This window comes from Schistocerca americana, chromosome 11 (assembly GCF_021461395.2).
Source record: "Schistocerca americana isolate TAMUIC-IGC-003095 chromosome 11, iqSchAmer2.1, whole genome shotgun sequence".
Taxonomy (NCBI): Eukaryota; Metazoa; Arthropoda; class Insecta; order Orthoptera; family Acrididae; genus Schistocerca; species Schistocerca americana.
The window spans coordinates 192,231,580-192,254,198 of NC_060129.1; the positions used below are offsets into that span (position 1 = coordinate 192,231,580).

Genomic DNA, 22,619 nt, shown 5'->3' on the forward strand with positions numbered 1-22,619 from the left:
AGGAGGGAGAGGACTAATAAAGATGGGAGAAGGGCAGACGTGAGAGGGAATGAGAGGAGGCAAAGGAGGGAAATGTAAAAGGATGCGGGGGAGAGGAGGGGGCAAAGAGTGAGGAGGTGGGGAAGAAAGAGAATGGAAGGAGGGGAGAGGGAGCTCAGGAAAAGGACAGAGGAAAGGAGGGGGAGTGAGGATCAGAGTTGATAGGAGGAATAAATGGAGGGAGAGAGGGCATCATCCGGGAGGGGGAGTTGACGGAAGCCACCTTGGGAAAGGAGATGTAGGGTGTAGAGATGGAGGGTAGGGGGGACACAACGGTGATGGCGCGGCAGGGGGCGGGGAGGGGAGAGGAGCAACCAAGGGGTGAGGGGGGTCAAGGCGACGGGAGGTGTAGAGGATGCGGAGATGTTCGAGGAACAGGAGCAGATGGGGGAAAGGAATGAGTTCATAGAGGATCCGTGTGGGGGACGGGAGGCGTGTACGGAAGGTGAGGCGGAGTGCATGACGCTCAAGGATCTGGAGGGTAACATCTGTGAGTACCACACACTATTGATAATTTTCTCTTTGCCTTTGCAGCAGAGGGAGTAGTATGGGTGGCAGTGTAAAAATCCCTGATCACCAGTCTTATCGCCAATGCCCTGGATTAAATTCCAAACCTCTCTGCAGTGTTCCAAGGCGTGAAGAAGTACGACACTGTTGATGGTGATATGTCTGTCAGATGGCGATGTTAAGCTTTGTGGGCTCCTTGTTGCTCTCCAAGAAGAAGAACTATGGTTGGCCCGATAGATGGCGCTGCCATACGTCAAACGGATATGAACTGCGTTTTTTTTAAAATAGGAACCCCCATTTTTTATTACATATTCGTGTAGTACGTAATGAAATATGAATGTTTTAGTTGGACCACTTTTTTCGCTTTCTGATAGATGGCGCTGTAATAGTCGCAAACGTATAAGTACGTGGTATCACGTAACATTCCGCCAGTGCTGACGGTATTTGCTTCGTAATATATTACCCCTGTTAAAATGGACCGTTTACCAATTGCGGAAAAGGTCGATATCGTGTTGATGTATGCCTATTGTGATCAAAATGCCCAACGGGTGTGTGATATGTATGCTGCTCGGTATCCTGGACGACATCATCTAAGTGTCCGGACCGTTCGCCGGATAGTTACGTTATTTAAGAAAACAGAAAGCGTTCAGCAACGTGTGAAACGTCAACCACGACCTGCAACAAATGATGATCCCCAAGTAGGTGTTTTAGCTGCTGTCGCGGTTAATCCGCACATCAGTAGCAGACAAATTGCGCGAGAATCGGGAATCTACGAGGGGCGTTCAGAAAGTAAGCTCCGATCGGTCGCGAAAAGGAAACGACTATGAAAATCCGATAATGCTTTGCACAGATGTGTTGGGTAGTGTCTCTAGTATAACCCCAGTTAGCATCACGTCGCTCTTCTCATTTCTGAGCTCGCAGTGAGTGCGTAAAGATGTCTAGAAAATAGTGTCTGCCGCCAAGTACGAGGGCCTGGTGAGAAATTTCGCCTGAAGCTATGCAGCTAACATTACATAACTGTCGTGCTGTTTCTTCTTCAAGACAATTCTCAGCCGCATTCTGCAGGGGCAATGAAGGTGCTCCTGCATCGTTTTCAAATGGAAATGTGAGATTACCCACAATACAGTCCGCAATTGTCTCCCCCTGAGTTTCATCTCTGGTCACATGAACCGCTGTCTTTGAAGACAACATTTTGACACAGACAACGAGGTGTAGGCCAGCGTGGAGAATTGGCGGAAAGCACTGGCGGCTGCCTTCTATGATGAGGCTATTGAAAAGTTGGTACAACGCTATGACAAAAGTCTAAGCCAGAACGGCGACTACGTAGAGAAGTAGCTGAAAGGTGTAGCTAATTGTACAAGTAAAACATTTCTGATCTTCACTGTGGTTTCAATTTGGCAATCAATCGGAGCTTACTTTCTGAACAGGCCTCGTAAAAACGTCGGTGTTGAGAATGCTACATCAACATCGATTGCACCCGTACAATATTCCTATGCAACAGCAATTGCATGGCGACGACTTTGAACGTCGTGTACAGTTCTGCCACTGGGTACAAGAGAAATTATGGGACAATGAAAGATTTTTTGCACGCGTTCTATTTAGCGATGAAGCGTCATTCACCAACAACGGTAACGTAAACCGGCATAATATGCACTATTGGGCAACGGAAAACCCCCGATGGTTGCGACAAGTGGAACATCAGCGACCTTGGCGGGTTAATGTATGGTTTGGCATTATGGGAGGAAGGATAACTGGCCCCCATTTTATCGATGGCAATCTAAATGGTGCAATTTATGCTGATTTCCTACGTAATGTTTTACCGATGTTACTACAAGATGTTTCACTGCATGACAGAATGTCGATGTACTTCCAACATGATGGATGTCCGGCACATAGCTCGCGTGCGGTTGAAGCGGTACTGAATAGCATATTTGATGACAGGTGGATTGGTCGTCGAAGCACCGTACCATGGCCCCCACGTTCACCGGATCCGACGTCCCCGAATTTCTTTCTGTGGGGAAAGTTGAAGGATATTTGCTATCGTGATCCACCGACAACGCCTGACAACATGCGTCAGCGCATTGTCAATACATGTGCGAATATTACGGAAGGCGAACTATTCGCTATTGAGAGGAATGTCGTTACACGTATTGCCAAATGCATTGAGGTTAACGGGCATCATTTTGAGCATTTATTGCATTAATGTGGTATTTACAGGTAATCACGCTGTAACAGCATGCGTTTTCAGAAATGATAAGTTCACAAAGGTACATCTATCACACTGGAACAACCGAAATAAAATGTTCAAAAGTACCTACGTTCTGTAATTTAATATAAAAAACCTACCTGTTACCAACTGTTCGTCAGAAATTGTGAGCCATATGTTTGTGGCTATTACAGTGCCATCTACCACAAAGCGAAAACAGTGGTCCAACTAAAACATTCATATTTCTTTACGTACTACACGAATATGTAATATAAAATTGGGGTCCCCATTTTAAAAAAATGCAGTTGATATCCGTTTGACCTATGGCAGCGCCATCTAGCGGGCCATCCATAGCGCCATCTTGTTTCCCCCTTCAAGCTAGACAGGTTTCGTTATTTGTAGATTTTTCGTTTGGCGCTTATTTCGTGAGATATTTGGCCCGGTCAAGATCAATGGACCACCCTGTATATTCACGAAAATATGGTACTGGTACTCAGAATTTCATTAACGCTGCTGTCAACTAATTGCTTTGTTACAGACTCACTGTCCATGTCAGTATTACCGACTCACTGTCCACATCCAGTGATATGTGGGCAGGAGCTAGTTTGATGCATTTGCTGTGAAAAATCAACTCCATAAGTTGGTCCCCTTACTTAATGTTCTCCTTGCATGTGTCCGTGTACACAGTTGTTGCTCGCATTCAACGAATTATGGCTCATACTGCAAACAGTACGTGGTTCATGTAGCTGAAGTGGCTGACTTACCCACATTGTCCACAGAGGCCTTGCGGTTGGAGTTGGCCCGCGACGCCATCCTCTTCTTGCCCCGGGTGCACCGCTGTATCGACTTGTCCCAGTACATCACTGCAGCACCACAGACAAAATCTCATTTAGCGAGCAAATGAAAATGATCCGAATTTCTGTACACATTACATCTAGTTCAATTTCCGACTACTCATGACATGTTGACATGTTCTGCATACTCCCACATATGCCGACCATTTTTAGTAACTGTCCCTCAAATATTAGAAACATACACTACTGGCCATTAGAATTGCTACACCACGAAGGAATGCAGATGATAAACGAATATTCATTGGACAAATATATTAAACTAGAACTGACATGTGATTACATTTTCACGCAATTTGGGTGCAAAGATCCTGAGAAATCAGTACCCAGAACAACCACCTCTGGCCGTAATAACGGCCTCGATACGCCTGGGCATTGAGTCAAACAGAGCTCGGATGGCGTGTACAGGTACAGCTGCCCATGCAGCTTCAACACGATACCACAGTTCATCAAGAGTAGTGACTGGCGTATTGTGACGAGCCAGTTGCTCGGCCACCATTGACCAGACGTTTTCAATTAGTGAGAGATCTGGAGAATGTGTTGGCCAGGGCAGCAGTCGAACATTTTCTGTATCCAGAAAGGTCCGTACAGGACCTACAACATGCGGTCGTGCATTATCCTGCTGAAATGTAGGGTTCCACAGGGATTGAATGAAGGTTAGAGCCACAGGTCGTTACATATCTGAAATGTAACGTCCACTGTTCAAAGTGGCGTCAGTCCGAACAAGAGGTGACCGAGACGTGTAACCACCATCACGCCTGGTGATACGCCAGTATGGCGATGACGAATACACGCTTCCAATGTGCGTTCACCGCGATGTAGCAAAACACGGGTGCTACCACCATGATGCTGTAAACAGAACCTGGATTCATCCGAAAAAGTGACTTTTTACCATTCGTGCACCCAGGTTCGTCGTTGAGTACACCATCGCAGGCGCTCCTGTCTGTGATGCAGCGTCAAGAGTAACCGCAGCCACGGTCTCCGAGCTGCTGCAAATGCCGTAGAAATGTTCGTGCAGATGGTTGTTGTCTTGCAGACGTCCCCATCTGTTGACTCAGGGATCGAGACGTGGCTGCACGATCCGTTACAGCCGTGCGGATAAGATGCCTGTCATCTCGACTGCCAGTCATACGAGGCCGTTGGGATCGAGCACGCCGTTCCGTATTACCCTCCTAAACCCACCGATTCCATATTCTGCTAACAGTCATCGGATCTCGACCAACGAGAGCAGCAATGTCGCGATACGATAAACCGAAATCGCGATGGGCTACAATCCGACCTTTATCAAAGTCGGAAACGTGATGGTACGCATTTCTCCTCCTTACACGAGGCATCACAACAACGTTTCACCAGGCAACGCCGGTCAACTGCTGTTTGTGTATGAGAAATCGGTTGGAAACTTTCCTCATGTCAGCACGTTATAGGTGTCGCCACCGGCGCCAACCTTGTGTGAATGGTCTGAAAAGCTAATCATTCGCATATCACAGCATCTTCTTCCCGTCGATTAAATTTCGCGTCTGTAGCACGTCATCTTCGTGGTGTCCCAATTTTAATGGCCAGTAGAGTACTTTGTGGCCAGTTTCGAAATGCTGTCAACAGTATCAAACTTGTTTATGATCACTGGCAAGACTATAGGTTCACGCATATTACTCTGTGAGACACTCATTGTTATATGCACTTCTAATGATTTTGTTTGATCTTCAAAGCCGCACAATAGTCTGCAACTCCAGACTTGTGAAGTAATCTCTCTATAACCAGAGTAATCCTTGCATGTTATAAAAGCAGAGGAATGTACGCGTGCATGTCCCGCATGTCCTCCTAAACCACTGGACAATTTCAACAAAACTTGGTACACACATCCCTTACTGTCAGGCAACAATCGCTGTAGGGATAATAACCAGCTATCGATCATAGTCCAGGAGATGTGACGTCATAAACTATGAAATGCCTGAAAACTACCGCATGATGCTTGACATTTCAATTTATTACTGCTTTGCTACTAATTATATTCACAGCACATTTCGCAGAGAGTATGCACATATGCCGCTGAATGTACTTACATAAATATCTCATTTTATAACACACAATACAACGGATGTAAAAAAACTTGCATACAGTGTTCAAATATACCATTGATTGAACCTGCAAAATCGTTTCTGTACGCAAGACATTGTTCACGGGATACAATGTAATAAAGATTGAGCAGTGTGAAAAAGAAACACCTTGGAGAAATTCTTTACATATGCAGACGATATATATATATATATATATATATATATATATATATACAGGGTGTTTCAAAAATGACCGGTATATTTGAAACGGCAATAAAAACTAAACGAGCAGCGATAGAAATACACCGATTGTTGCAATATGCTTGGGACAACAGTACATTATCAGGCAGACAAACTTTCGAAATTACAATAGTTACAATTTTCAACAACAGATGGCGCTGCGGTCTGGGAAACTCTATAGTACGATATTTTCCACATATCCACCATGCGTAGCAATAATATGGCGTAGTTTCTGAATGAAATTACCCGAAACCTTTGACAACGTGTCTCGCGGAATGGCTTCACATGCAGATGAGATGTACTGCTTCAGCTGTTGAATTGTTTCTGGATTCTGGCGGTACACCTGGTCTTTAAAGTGTCCCCACAGAAAGAAGTCACAGGGGTTCATGTCTGGCGCATAGGGAGGCCAATCCACGCCGCCTCCTGTATGTTTCGGATAGCCCAAAGCAATCACCCGATCATCGAAATATTCATTCAGGAAATTAAAGACGTCGGCCGTGCGATGTGGCCGGGCACCATCTTGCATAAACCACGAGGTGTTCGCAGTCTCGTCTAAGGCAGTTTGTACCGCCACAAATTCACGAAGAATGTCCAGGCAGCGTGATGCAGTAATCGTTTCAGATCTGAAAAATGGGCCAATGATTCCTTTGGAAGAAATGGCGGCCCAGACCAGTACTTTTTGAGGATGCAGGGACGATGGGACTGCAAGATGGGGCTTTTCGGTTCCCCATATGCGCCAGTTCTGTTTATTGACGAAGCCGTCCAGGTAAAAATAAGCTTCGTCAGTAAACCAAATGCTGCCCACATGCATATCGCCGTCATCAATCCTGTGCACTATATCATTAGCGAATGTCTCTCGTGCAGCAATGGTAGCGGCGCTGAGGGGTTGCCGCGTTTGAATTTTGTACGGATAGAGGTGTAAACTCTGGCGCATGAGACGATACACGTGGACGTTGGCGTCATTTGGACCGCAGCTGCAACACGGCGAACGGAAACCCGAGGCCGCTGTCGGATCACCTGCTGCACTAGCTGCGCGTTGCCCTCTGTGGTTGCCGTACGCGGTCGCCCTACCTTTCCAGCACGTTCATCCGTCACGTTCCCAGTCCGTTGAAATTTTTCAAACAGATCCTTTATTGTATCGCTTTTCAGTCCTTTGGTTACATTAAACCTCCGTTGAAAACTTCGTCTTGTTGAAACAACACTGTGTTCTAGGCGGTGGAATTCCAACACCAGAAAAATCCTCTGTTCTAAGGAATAAACCATGTTGTCTACAGCACACTTGCACGTTGTGAACAGCACACGCTTACAGCAGAAAGACGACGTACAGAATGGCGCACCCACAGACTGCGTTGTCTTCTATATCTTTCACATCACTTGCAGCGCCATCTGTTGTTGACAATTGTAACTACTGTAATTTCGAAAGTTTGTCTGCCTGAAAATGTACTGTTGTCCCAAGCATATTGCAACAAACTGTGTATTTCTATCGCTGCTCTTTTAGTTTTTATTGCCGTTTCAAATATACCGGTCATTTTTGAAACACCCTGTAAATATCTCTATTTCATAACACACAATACAACGGATGTAAAAAAATTTGCATACAGTGTTCAAATATACCATTGATTGAACATGCAAAATCGTTTCTGTACACAAGACATTGTTCACAGGATACAATGTAATAAAGATTGAGCAGTGTGAAAAAGAAACACCTTGGAGAAATTCTTTACATATGCAGACGATATATATATATATATATATATATATATATATATATATATATATATATGTGTGTGTGTGTGTGTGTGTAACATAGATTTATGTATGTGTGAAATAAATGTCATGTGTATGCCCCAGCAGAGCCACAGGTCAAAAGTTCCTCCTAAACCACTGGACCGATTTCTACCAAACTTGGCAGATATCTGTTCATTACTGCCTGGAAGAAATAGTGTGAGGATAAGTTCCAGCGTGCTAGTGGGCTGGGGGTTATGCCTGGAGAAAGAAGGTGAGGGAGAGGAAACGGAATAGAGGGAAAAGGAGGAGATAGAGCAAGACAGGGTGGAAAGGAGATCTATAGGAAGAGGAGGAAATGGACAGACACAGGACACAGGATTAGATGGACGGAGGGAGGGGCAGGACAAGACTGACAGAGCAACTGTGGAGGACGAGATGTACAGAGAGAGCTGTGTGAGGAGATGGGGAAATATGAAATGGACTAACAGGATTAGAATACATACACAGGCAAGGTTGGGTACTCAGCTAGTAAGTAAATAAATATTGCAATTATACTGATGAAGTGGAAAGCGTGACACGATGAAAATCTTCACAAACGCTACCAAACTGATCGTCCAGTATTTCCAGAATCTGTGGGATATACTGATAAAAATTTCATTCCTATGCGAAGTCAATTTCAGTATTTTCGGTAGAGAAAAAGCCATTCCTACAGATGCAGTATGGTGTGCGCCAGTCATGGCTACTGTGTGTGTGTGTGTGTGTGTGTGTGTGTGTGTGTGTGTGTGTTTGTGTATGTGTGTGTAACGTTACTGGAACATATAAGGTGATTTCATTTTGGACCCTTGCGAGTACGCGGAAATGCCGCAACATGATGTGGCATGGACTCGACTAATGTCTGAACCAGTGCTGGAGGGAACTGACACCACGAATTCTGCAGGGCTGTCCCTAAATCCGTAAGAGTACGAGGGGGTTGGAGATCTCTTTTGAACTGCACGTTGCAAGGCACCCCAGATATGCTGAATAATATTCATGTCTGGTGAGTTTGGTGGCTCCGAAGAGTGTCACTGTAGGCTCTCTGTAGCAATTCTGGACGTGCAGGGTGTCACATTGCCCTGCTGGAATTGCCCAAGTCCGTCGGAATGCACAATGGACGTGAATGGATGCAGGTGATCAGACAGGATGCTTACGTACGTGTCACCTGTCAGAGTCGTATGTAGACGTATCAGGGGTCCAACATCACTCCAACTGCACATGCCCCACACCATTACAGAGCCTGCGCCCAGGCTGGACAGTTCTCTGTTGACATGCAGAGGTTGTCTCCATACCTGTACACGTGCATCCACTCGATACAATTTGAAACGAGACTCGTCCGACCTGGCAACACGTTTGCAGTCACCAACAGTCCACTGTCGGTTTGATGGGCCGAGGCGAGGCGAGGCGAGGCGTAAAGCTTTGTGTCGTTCATTCATCGAGGGTAGACGAATGGGCCTTCGGCTCCAAAAGCCCATATCGATGATGTTTAGTTGAACGGGATGCACGTTGACTTGTTGCTAGCCCAGCATTTAAATATGCAGTAGTTTGTAGAAGGGTTGCACTTCTCTCTCGTTGATCAACTCTCTTCAGTCGTCGTTGCTCCCGTTCTTGCAGGATCTTTTTCCTGCAGCATCGATGTCGGAGATCTGATGTTTTACCGGATTCCTGATATTCACGATACGCTCGTGAAATGATCGTACGGGAAAATTCCCCCTTCATCGCTACCTCAGAGGTGCTGTGTCCCATCGCTCGTGCGCCGAGTGTAACACCACGTTCAAACTGACTTAAATCTTGAGAACCTGCCGTTGTAGCAGCAGTAAGTTATCTAACAAGTACGCCAGACACTTGTTGTCTTATATAGGCGTTGCTGACGGCACCACGTTATTCAGCCTGTTTACATATCTTTCTGTTTAAATATGTATGCCTATACCAGTTTTTTCTTTTTTTTTTTTTTTTTTTGCTGGACTATTTGATGGGCTTAATTCTGCTGGGGACACTGTCAGTCAGCTGTCTGTGGAGGAATGATATCTCTCCTTCCTCAATATTCGAAATCAGACGAGGTACTGATGTTGGACACCAAGACTCGGATCGAAGTCGACTGTCTCCCTCATCCGAAAGGAGCTTCTTTAGGTTGGGGCCAGGAATTTGGGCAGGCCAGTCCATTTCAGGAATGTTGTTGTCGACAGATATGGTGGACTTGCCATGCTGACACAAAACAATCATCAGCTCGAGAATGGTCCATTACTGTCAGTGTTACTGCTTAGTGATCTCTGTCCATCATCATGCATCGTCTCGGTGTGGATCTGGTTGTTCCTTCCACTTTCGACTTCACAATCACATCACCAGCAGAAGATTTGGGCAGCTGTAGAGCGGCTGAAATGTCCCTGACGGGCATCTAGCTTCCCTAGCACTTGAGTGGATGATGGACTTAATTCTCCTGGGGACACTTTCAGTCAGGTGTCTGTGGAGGAATGGTGTCTCTCCTTCCTCAAGATTCGAAATCAGACGAGGTAGTGATATTGGACACCAAGATCTGGAGTGAAGACGGGTGTCTCACTCATTCTAAAGGAGCTTCTTTAGGTTCGGGCCGGGCATTTGGGCAGGCTAGTCCATTTTAGGAATGTTGTTGTCGACAGATAGGGTGGAATTGCCATGCTGATACAAAACAATCAATGGCTCCGAGATGTTCCATTACTGCTTAGTGATCTCTGTCCGTCATCATGCATGGTCTCGGTGTAGCTGTGGTTGTTCCTTCCACTTTCAACTTCACAATCACATCACCAGCAGTCGACTTGGGCAGCTGTAGAAGGGCTGAAATGTCCGGTTTCTTTGGCGCTTCAGTGGATGACGGGCTTAATTCTCCTGGGGACACATTTACTCAGTTATCTGTGGAGTAATGGTATCTGTCCTTCCTCAAGATTCGAAATCAGACGAGGTAGTGATATTGGACACCAAGATCTGGAGTGAAGACGGCTGTGTCACTCATTCAAAAGGAGCTTCTTTAGGTTCGGGCCAGGCATTTGGGCAGGCTAGTCCATTTTAGGAATGTTGTTGTCGACAGATAGGGTGGAATTGCCATGCTGATACAAAACAATCAATGGCTCCGAGATGTTCCATTACTGCTTAGTGATCTCTGTCCGTCATCATGCATGGTCTCAGTGTAGCTGAGGTTGTTTCTTCCACTTTCAACTTCACAATCACATCACCAGCAGTCGACTTGGGCAGCTGTAGAGCGGCTGAAATGTCCCTGACGGACATCCAGTTTCTCTAGCACTTGAGTGGATGATGGACTTAATTCTCCTGGGGACACTTCCAGTCAGGTGTCTGTGGAGGAATGGTATCTCTCCTTCCTCAAGATTCGAAATCAGACGAGGTAGTGATATTGGACACCAAGATCTGGAGTGAAGACGGCTGTGTCACTCATTCAAAAGGAGCTTCTTTAGGTTCGGGCCAGGCATTTGGGCAGGCTAGTCCATTTTAGGAATGTTGTTGTCGACAGATAGGGTGGAATTGCCATGCTGATACAAAATAATCAATGGCTCCGAGATGTTCCATTACTGCTTAGTGATCTCTGTCCGTCATCATGCATGGTCTCGGTGTAGCTGAGGTTGTTTCTTCCACTTTCAGCTTCACAATCACATCACCAGCAGTCGACTTGGGCATCTGTAGAGCGGCTGAAATGTCCCTGACGGACATCCAGTTTCTCTAGCACTTGAGTGGATGATGTACTTAATTCTCCTGGGGACACTTTCAGTCAGGTGTCTGCGGAGGAATGGTGTCTCTCCTTCTTCAAGATTCGAAATGAGAGAAGGTAGTGATGTTGGACACTGGGATTCTGAGTGAAGTCGACTTTCTCACTCATCCGAAAGGAGCTTGTTTAGCTTGGGGCCAGGAATTTGGGCAGGCTAGTCCATTTCAGGAATGTTGTTGTCGACAGACAAGGTGCATTTGTCATGCCGATACAAAACAACCGTCGAAGCCACTGAGCCCTCCTTATCGACCCATTCTAGGGTTCCTGCTTCTGAGCTGAGAAGACAACGATCCCCTCCAACCACCTACTGTTATACTTATGGGTCCGACCATCGTGGCAAGTAGTTGTGGCTTCCCCATTACATAGATGTGTCTGCATACTTTTGAACACATAGTGATGTGAAAGAATTTCAATACGTAGCTGAAACATCGTTCCATTTAACTGCACTCACTCTACCTGTTACAGTTTCCACGACAATAAATGCGATGCAGTAGCTTCGGACTGACATTTGTAGCATGCCTCTGAACAAGCTTATCCTTGGGATATACAAATGGAAATGGACATACGGCATTGTGGGCCTGGAATCCCCCATACGGGGAAGTTCGGCCGCCGAGGGCAAGTACTTATATCATTCGACGCCACATTGGGCGACTTGCGCGTCGGAGATGGCGATGAAATGACGATGACGACAACACACAGTCCCTGAGCGCAGGAAATCTCCTGACCCAGCCGGGAATCGAACCCGGGCCCCTTGGCGTGGCATTCCGCCGCGCTGACCACTCGGCTAACTTGCGCGGACTTGGGAGATACAGAAATGTAGATTGCAGAAGCGAAACGGCGTGAATAAGTGTTAATTTTGGTACTGGAAGTTCATTCTGCATAATATTAGGATTCCAAAAATGTACTGCACCTAACTCAAACCAGTCGAACGCTTGAAACATAAACGCTACCACAGTCATGGACTTCAGAACTTAAGAAGTAAAAAGCTGTGAGGAGTGTGTGCTGGAGAAATGGAATGTTTTCATACTAGTGAGAAAATAAATTAAAAGTACAGGAGGAAGGAGGGGATGGAAAACATCCTGAGTCAAATTGTACACATTTCTCATGTTGAGCATTGTCGGTAACGTTCTTGAGCATTAGCATTTTGTTAGAAAGGATATCCAGCTAAGAAGAATGAGTAATAGCGCCTCTTTAACAAAACAGATGAGTAATATTTCAGTTTAGGTAGCACTGGTGATTACGTTTGTCCTGCCACTCAATTCTGAATGATGTTTAATAACTGGACAGATAGGCAGATGGCTTTTGAAGCATGCTGGTTTGGAGTTTGACTGTGAGACCACCAGATAATGTAACGTCAATTGAGCAGAAAAATAACGTGGGGACCGAAGTGGAAGGGATAAAAAAAGGAGACTGGTAATAGCAAGAAAAGCATTCCTGAAAAAGAGGGATTGTTAACACTGACCGTAAACTTAAGCCTGAGCTAGTGTTTCTTGATGGTATTTGCCTGGAGTGTAGCCATGTGCGAAATTGAAACGTGAACGATAGGCACTACAGACATGAAAAGAATTGAAGCTTGACGAATGTAGTGCTACAGAAGGATTGGTGAGGCTTAGATGGACAGATGGAACAATTATTGATGAGGTAATATTGTTGTTGCTGTTGTGGTCTTCAGTCTGAAGTCTGGTTGGACACAGCTCTCCACGCTATTCTATCCTGTCCGAAGCTCTCTGAATGACTGCTGCAACCTACATCCTTCTGAATCTGCTTGCTGTATTCATGTCTTGGTCTCCCCCCCCCCCTCCTCACACACAGTTTCCCACAGAACTATATTGGTCACCCCTTGATATCTAAGAATGTGCCCTATCAATCAATCACTTCCTTTACTCAAGTTGTGTCACAAATTTCTTTCCTCCACAGTTCTATTCAGTATCTCGTGAGTTACGTCATTTACCCACCAACTCTTCAACATTTTTCTGTAATATCACATTTCAAAAGCTTCTATTCACTTTTTGCATGAACCGCTTATCACCCACATGTCTCTTCGTAGAACTCAAAACTCCATACGAATACCTTCAGAAGAGATTTCTCAGCACTTGAATCTAAATTTAGTGTTAACAAACCAGTTTATTGATCAAATGGTTCAAATAGCTCTGAGCACTATGGGACTTAACATCCGAGGTCATCAGTCCCCTAGATCTGAGAACTACTTAAAGCTGACTAACCTAAGGACATCACACACATCCATGCCCGAGGCAGGATTCGAACCTGCGACCGTAGTTTATAGGATCAGAAACGCTTTTCATACTTTTGCGTGTCCGCATTTTATGTGATCTCGGCTATGGCCACCATCAGTTACTTTGCTGCCAAAATAGCAGAACTCATCTACTACTTCTAGAGTCTTATTTCCTAATCTAATTCCGTCATCGTCAGCTGACTTTTTCCGACTACATGCCACCAGCCTTGTTTTACTTTTGACGACGTTCACCTTACAAGTTCTTTTGAAGACGCTATCCATTCTGCCCAACAGATCTTCCAAGTCCTTTGCTGTTTCAGACAGAATCACAGTGTCATCCACAATCGCTAATTATGAGGTACGAGGTCTGATGAAGAGGTATTGAAACACATTTTTGCCTTGGCCAATTTCGGTTGAATTAATGCGGAATTTATTGTGGGATATCGTGGAATATTCCTGCTTTAGATCCTATGGTTTCATGAAGCTCCGGTACGCGGCGGCGCTATAGGTAGCCTTCAACATGGCGTCTGTAGCGAAGTTGCGTTACAACCAGAGAGCTGTCATTGAGTTCCTTTGTCGGAAAACCACAGTATCGCAGATATTCATAGACACTTGCAGAATGTCTATGCAGACCTGGCAGTGAACAAAAGCACGGTGAGTCGTTGGGCGAGGCGCCTATCATCATGGCAGCAAGGTCGCGCAACCCTGTCTGATCTCCCGCGTGTGACTCCTGGAATACTGGAATGTGCGGACACTCTCATTCGAGGTGATCGACAGATCACGATCAAACACCTCGCTGCTCAACTGGGCTTCTCTGATGGTAGTGCTGACACATTCGTCCACTAGTTGGGTTACCCAAAAGTGTGTCTCTACAGGGTCCCTCGATGCCTCGAGGTGGAATGATCAATGCTGAAATGCATTGTGCTATCAGCAGGAACCTAAAGAAACGACTTCAGTCTGTTTGTCATGGCAAAAAGTGAGTCTGTCAGTCAGTCGGAGGCAGTTGGTCAGCCAGGTCAGTCTGTCAGTCTGAGTCGCCGAGTCTGGTTAGCTGGTCAGCCAAGTTAGTCTGGGTCTGTCTCTCGTACACATTGGTGAGGCGGTTAGTGTCTGTCTGTTGTCCGGAGTGATAGTATGTGTTAGGCCGCCAGTCTGTTCGAGATAGTTCAGGCGATGGGTATTGGTGGTTCGATCAATCGGTTGGTCGGTCGCGCACTGGGACACGAGATGACTTGTCCGGCTGGAGCGTCGGCGTATGCGAGGTCGCCACGTGAGTCCAGTGGGCCGCGCCGTATAGCGAGGGGTAGTGGCTTCGCGGTCGGCACGAAAGCCTCTCCTTCTCGATTACAACGCAATGCCTCACGCAGGCCTGCGCACCTGAGAGGAGCTCACAAAACTTCACTGGACCGTTCTCCTTCATCCACCATACAGCCCAGATCTCGTACCTTCCAACATCCACCTGTTTGGCCCAGTGAAGAATGCACTCTGCAGGAACCAGCATACGGATGATGGGGAGGTTACACAATTGGCTCTGAGGTCGACCAGTGGAGTGGTACCATTTGGGTGCACAGGCCTTCCCAGTACAGAAGGCGTAAGGCCGTCCCATTGAATGGATATTACTTTGAAAAATAGGGTTTTGCAACCAAAATAGTGGGGAATAACATAGTGTCTCGGAATCCTGTATAAAGCCAACTTGCTTTCAGAAAAAAACTGTTGCATTATTTAATGGCCCACGTACTTAACCCAACTGGTGAGAAAAGGAATCCTGTAAAACGTAAGTAAATGAAGTGATAAGTCGATTGGAAACATCCTCAGATAGCTGGGAAACATCGATACGGTGTCGGAGAGAAGTTCAACTTGTTCAAATGGCTCTGAGCACTATGGGACTTAACATCTATGGTCATCAGTCCCCTAGAACTTAGAACCACTTAAACCTAACTAACCTAAGGATATCACACAAGACCCAGTCATCACAGGGCAGAGAAAATCCCTGACCCCGCTGGGAATCGAACCCGGGCGTGGGAAGCGAGGGCACTACCGCACGACCACGAGGTGCAGACTCGGAGAGAAGTGCTGAGGGTGAAAACTGTAGAAGGAGACCAAGAGATGAGTACAGTAAACAGGTTCAAAGGGTCAAGGCTGCAGTAGTTATGCACAGGTGGGGAGGCCTGCACAGGGTAGAGTAGTGTGGAGGGCTGCATGAAACTGGTCTTCAGGCAGGAGACGACAACAACACTAACTCTTGCTCCCAGGGTAATGATTACTGCGTACAACCTGGTGGCGTATTTTATCTGACTTCAAATCACAACATACATTGCTCATCTAACCACCTCATGCCCGAGTTTAATAAATGAGCAATTCTGTTGGATGTGGCACTTGCTGAGGGAAGTACCAGACAGCTGGTCTGAGGACAGAACCAAATGGAACACCGGGCCGGAGCTACCGTGAGGGGTACAGGGGAAGGGATTGGCGATGTCGGATGCCGGATGTGCCGACCTGCGATGTAGACGATGTAGAGCAGCACCAGGGTGAGCGCCTCGTACCACTCGACGCGCTCGTCGTGGATGATGCAGATCATCAGCGACACCGTCACGCCGTACGCCAGGCAGTCCCTCGTCAGGGGCCACCAGTCCAGAGGCACCACCTGCAACACGAGCCAGCACCGGCACTGTGACCACCAGAACTCTGGCGACCTCAAAACCAATATTTGAGAGGTACGCGCTGTATTTTTCTATTACTATCTTTATGAAATACATATTACAAAAAAGTTTTGCATTATCTCAGTTCAAAGAGTAATGGAACCTGCACAGCAAGTTGGAATAGAGATCAACATAAACATCATTTCCACCCGTTTTATTGCTCACGAAAATGACACATTGCATGCTGTACCACCATACAGCGAAACCTTCACAGGTGGTGGTCCAGATTGCTGCACACACCGGTACCTCTAATACCCAGTAGCACTTTCTCCTGCATTGACACATGCCTGTATTCGTCGTGCCATGCTATCTACATGTTGATCAAGGCACTGTTGCTCCAGATTGTGAAATTCCCCAATGGCGATTCGGCATAGACACCTCGGAGTGGTTGGTGGGTCACGTCGCCCAGAAACAGCCTTTATCAATCTATCCCAGGCATCTTCGATAGTGTCCATGTATGGAGAACATGCTGGCCACTCTAGTCGAGCGATGTAGTTATCCTGAAGGTGCAGATGTGCACGATGGGGGCACGAATTGTTGTCGTCCATCAAGATGAATGCTTCGCCAATATGCTGCCGATATGATTGCACTACTGGTCGGAGGATCACATTCACGTATGGCACAGCCGTTATGGCGCCTTCTGTGACCACCAGCGGCGTACGTCGACCCTACATAATGCCACCCCTAAACAGCAGGGAACCTCCACCTTGCTGCACTCGCTGGACAGTGTGTCTAGGGCATTCAGCCTGACCGGGTTGCCTCCAAACATGTCTCCCGCAATTGTCTGGTTGAAGGCATATGCAACACTCATCGGTGAAGAGAACGTGATGCCGGTCCTGAGCAGTCCATTCGGCATGTTGTTGAGCTCATCTGTATCGCACTGCCCAGTGTCGTGGTTCTAAAGATGGACCTCGCCACGGATGTCAGGAGAGAAGTTGCACATCATCCAGCCTATTGCGCACAGTTTGAGTCGTAACACGAGGTCGTGTGGGTGCATCATTCAACATGGTGGCGTTGCTGTCAGGGTTCCTCAGAGCCATAATCCATAGGTAGCGGTCATCCACTGCAGTAGTAGCCCTCGGGCGGCTTGAGTGAGGTATGTCATGGACAGTTTGTGTCTCTCTGTATCTCCTCCATGTCTGAACAACATCCCTTTGGTTCACTCCGAGATGCCTGGACACTTCCTTTGTTGAGAGCCCTTCCTGGCACAAAGTAACAATGCGGACGGGATCGAACCGCGGTATTGACCGTCTAGGCAGGCACGGTTGAACAACAGACAACAAGAGCTGTGTACCTGTTTTCTGGTGGAATGACTGGAACTGAACGGCTGTCGGACCCCCTCCATCTAATAGGCGCTGCTCATGCAAGGTTGTTTACATCTTTGGGTGGGTTTATTGATATCTCTTAACAGTCAAACGGACTGTGGCTGTGATACAATATCCACAGTCAACGTCTATCATCAGGAGTTCTAGGAACCAGGGTGATGCAAAACTCTTTTTGATGTGTGTAATTTTAACAGCTTCAGTTACTTTTTGCTAATATATTCTAAGCAAAGAAAGCGAGACAATACAAAGGAATTGCCCAAAATGGGACAGAAATCGGTAGATGTGATATTCATGTACAGACAAACAAGCGATTACACTTTCAGAAAAAATGGTTTAATCAAGGGAAAGACTTCGCAAACTGGCAAGTCAATAGTGTTTTAGACCACCGTAGGCCCTCATTCAAGCAGTTATACATCTTGACACTAATTGATAGAGCTGTTGGGTGCCCTTCTGAGGGATATCGAGCCAAATTCTCTCCATTCAGTGACATTCGAAATGTTCTCAATCTGGCGGAGATCCAGCGACATTACTCGCCAAGGTAGGGTTTGGCAAGCACGAGGGCAAGCAATAAAAACTCTCACAGTGTGCGGGCGGGCATTATTCTATTGAACTGTAAGCCCAGAGCGGCTTGCCATGAAGGTCAACAAAATGGGGCGCAGAATATCGTCGACTTGCCGCTGTGGTGCAAGGGTGCCGCGGGAGACAATCAAACGGGTCTTGTTATAAAAGTAAAATGGCAACCCAGACCATCACTACTGCTTGTCGGGTCACACGGCAGGCGACAGTCAGGTTGGTATCTTACTGTTATCTGGGGCGTCATTGATTCGGCCAGGGATCTCACTGACTGGAGTGTAATTGTCTTCAGTGATGAACCCCATTTCGAAATCCATCCCCAACCCCAATGACCCATAAAGACATCTCTACAGGCGACTCAGACAGTGGTGCCACACCAACCTGATTGTTGCCTGAATGTAACCCGACAAGTAGGAGTGAATGCTATTGGGTCCTATTCCGTTTTATAGCAGGACCCCTTTGATTGTCATTCACAGTACCCTTACAACACAGCGATGCTTTGACAATATTCTACACCCTTCATCACAAGCCATTCTAAGTTTACATTTCAGCAAGATACTTCGCGCCCGCACGTGGCGGAAGTTTCTACTGGTTGTCTTCTTGTTTGTCAAACCACACCTTGGCCAGCAAGGTTGCCGGATCTCCGGATCTCCCCCCCCCCCTTTCCCCCCCCCCCCCACCCCCCAGTTGAGAACGTTTGGAGAATTGCGGGCAGGGTCCTCCAACCAGTTCAGGGTTTTGACCATCTAACGCACCAACTGGATAGGATTCCTCATGAGGAGAACCGACAACTCTCTCAATCAGTGCTGAGCAGTATAGCTGCTTGCATAAGGGCTGGAGGTGGTCCAACGCGTTATTGACTTGCTCAATTTGTGAAGCTCTTTCTCTTGAAACATTCGCCCATTCTTTCTGAAATTGCAATCATTTCTTTGTCTGTACATGCACATCTCATCTACCGATCTCCGTCCTATTGGGCTAATTCCTTGGTGGTGGTTGTTTGTTGTCTTAGAATGTGTTTATTAGCACAACGTATTTCTGCAATATGCTGCCTTCTGTAGCTGCATTACAGTTACGTGCACAAGTGCCTTAATCTAAAGCATGGTTTGTATTACTTGCTACCTGAGCCAGTGAAACTTACCTGTCGTAATTTATCCCTGAACACAAAGATACATTTATCTTAATGCCTATCTTAAGGGGGTTGTACAGTATGTTCAGATCGTTTCATTTGTGTCTTTAGCTACATTTTTGCTGAAAATGTAATTGTCTCTTACAGGTAGCACAGTAATAAACAAACCATCTTCCCTTAACACCTTCTCAGTCAGATGTTTACATCACTGTAGGGACTCTTAACTGCTAAGGCAAACTATTTCAATTTCTGAGATAGTATAAACAATGAACAATGAATGTTTCTTAAATAAGCATATCGGAGTTAGAATTCTACGATTAGGATTTGTAATGAGTAGGAAGGTAGGACAGAGAGTTAGCTACTGTGAACTGTTCAGTGATAGATTATTCTCACCAGAACCGACAGCAAAACAACACCAACAACAGCAGTTTCGGTATACACGCTTGCGTCACAGGCAGAAGACGGACAGATAAAGAAAGTAGGCCTACTTTTGTGTGACATCTGCTGCCTGGTGTAACACGAAAGATCCTTTGGATGGCAAGAAAGTAATCATGGCAGCAAGAGCCACAAATCTTATATTTCCAAATTCGGCGAGGATCGCATAAATTAATTGGTCTAATTTCCATTACCTTTATTTTCCTTAGGTTGATGTGGATTTTCTTAATCTCGTTTTCAGTCACCATCCGTTCCTCTTAACTGTTCCTCCAGCTCCTCTGCCATCTCTAAGGGAATCACAGCACTGCCAACACCTCGAACTTCTACTTCTTCTTCTTCTTCTTCAATTTTCATTCCCTTTTCAAATTACTGCAGGGTTCCTTTTATCACTTTCTAATTGTACATGTCAAATAACACGGGGGACAGGCTATAATACCTTGTCTCAAACCCTTCTCAACGCTACAATACCTTGTCTCACTCCTTTCTCAACCACTGCTTCCCTTTCACGTTCTTCAACTCTTTACAACTGCAGTCTAGTTTCTGTACAATTTGTAGACGAACTTCCACTCCGTACATTTTACCACTACTGCCTTTACGGTGGGCACGACGTCAAATGGGCCGACTTGGACATTTTAGTTTCCACTGTCTATACTTTTACAAATAATTTCGTGAAACTTTGTCAGAATGATCAGGAAGGATCTAGAATTTGTAAGGATCTAGAATTTACATTCATAGCAGTGGAAGCCTAAAAACATAACAAAATAAATTTTTTTACATGTGAAATTTCACCATTTTTTTCACTTACTATTGGTTGCATTCGTTGCTACAGGAACACTTTCCTTCATAAGAAAGAGAGATTCTTCGATGAATTTTGCACAGTATACAAACCATACTTACAGGTGTGTGAGACTCTACAATTTATTTCATTTATGAAAAAATGAATGAGCCGTTACATTTTAAACGTCATGTTTGGAAAAAACTCAAATTTTATAGCTAATTATCTTAATTTTTACCGCAGTTTTTAATTGATTTGGAAAATTGTAAAGTTTCATACAGTTGTAAATATGGTTTGTATGCTCTGAAAAATTCATCGAAGACTCTCTTACTTATGAAAAAAAGTGTACCTACAGCAACAAATGCAGCCAATAGTAAGTGAAAAAATGATGCAATTTCACATGTAAAAAAATTTGTTTTGTTATGTTTTTGAACTTCCTCTGATACGATTGTGAATCCTGAATCATTCCTAGTCATGCTGACGAAGATTCATGAATTTATTTGTAAAGGTATAGACAGTGGAAATTAAAATGTCCTGTGGTGCCTCTCCTGCACCAAGTCAGTCCGTTTGACGTCCTACCCCCCTTAAGAATTTCAATGAGACTATCCCAGTCACCGTTGTTAACACCTATCTGTAAATACGATAAACATAGGGTCACTTTCAGCCTCCCAAGGGATGTTCCCCGACTTCTACAAGTCTTTCCAATAACGTTCAAGTAAACAAAAAAGAAATTTCGGTCGACTGTCAGCAGTACATGCTGACGAAACTAAAATGAGCTCTAACATGGAAATTAAGCGTTTCCGGACACATGTCCACATAACATCTTTTCTTTATTTGTGTGTGAGGAATGTTTCCTAAAAGTTTGGCCGTACCTTTTTGTAACAGCCTGTGTATCGGCGATACACATTGTGCTGCCTCGCAATGTATTTATTCACTACCAGTTTCGATCATGAACCACGCTGACAGTGAAAAAATATCTGCTGTCACAACTTCACATGTCATACACTCTGTTTAACCAGAAAAGTATACGCCACAGCTGACTTGATAACGTAAGAAACTGCTACTTAACGTCATAATGCAGGCTCGTGTTCGTGCTTGCCAAATGCTACCTCGGCCAGCAATGGCGCCAGATCTGTCCCCTTACACCACAGTGGTACGTCGACGATACTCTAGTCCCCGTTTTGTTGCCCTTCGTGGCAAACCATCCTGGACTTATATTTCAGCAGGATAACACCCGCCCGCACACTGCGACTTCTACGGCTTCTCCTCAGGCTCGCCAAACCCTAACTTGGCCAGCGAGGTCGCCGGATCTCTCCCCAATTGAGCATGAAGGGCAGGACCCTCCAACCATCTCGGGATTTTGCAATCTGACGCGCCAATCGGACAAAATGGGGCACGATAACCCTCATGGGGACATCAAGAAACTCTGGTCAGGCAGATAATGGACAGAAATTTCTGAGAACAGCATTTTATGGTAGTGAACCACGAACTGTGAGATAACCAGAGACGTGCTACAGAAGAATGGAAAGTTAGGTGGACTGATAAGGTGAGGAATGAGAAAGTTCTTAGCAGAATCGGCAGAAATTTTAATTCGTTTCTACAGTTTCCAACATTATCGCCGATACACAGGCTGTTACAAAAAGGTACGGCCAAACTTTTAGGAAACATTCCTCACACACAAATAAAGAAAAGATGTTATGTGGACATGTGTGCGGAAACGCTTAATTTCCATGTTAGAGCTCATTTTAGTTTCGTCAGCATGTACTGAACTTCCTCGATTCACCGCCAGTTGGCCCAATTGAAGGAAGGTAATGTTGACTTCGGTGCTTGTGTTGCCATGCGACTCATTGCTCTACAGCATCAACAGGTTAGTGTTCATCACGAACGTGGTTTTGCAGTCAGTGCAATGTTTACAAATGCCGAGTTGGCAGATGCCCATTTGATGTACGGACTACCACGGGGCAATAGCCGTGGCGCGGTACGTTTGTATCAGGACAGATTTCCAGAACGAAGGTGTCCCGACAGGAAGACATTCGAAGCAATT

At 45.7% G+C, this 22,619-nt stretch overlaps 1 protein-coding gene across 1 annotated transcript in view; it reads right to left on the reverse strand.

The window, feature by feature from the left end:
- Positions 1-22,619, reverse strand: part of LOC124553646 (sodium/potassium/calcium exchanger 3) — a 218,171-nt gene that overhangs the window by 72,542 nt on the left and 123,010 nt on the right. Inside the window, exons 4-5 of the mRNA XM_047127521.1 lie at positions 16,139-16,286; positions 3,517-3,615 (exon numbers count right to left, since the gene is read on the reverse strand). Of these exons, the coding sequence (XP_046983477.1) occupies positions 3,517-3,615; positions 16,139-16,286 (247 nt within the window). The remainder of the gene's footprint in view (positions 1-3,516; positions 3,616-16,138; positions 16,287-22,619) is intronic.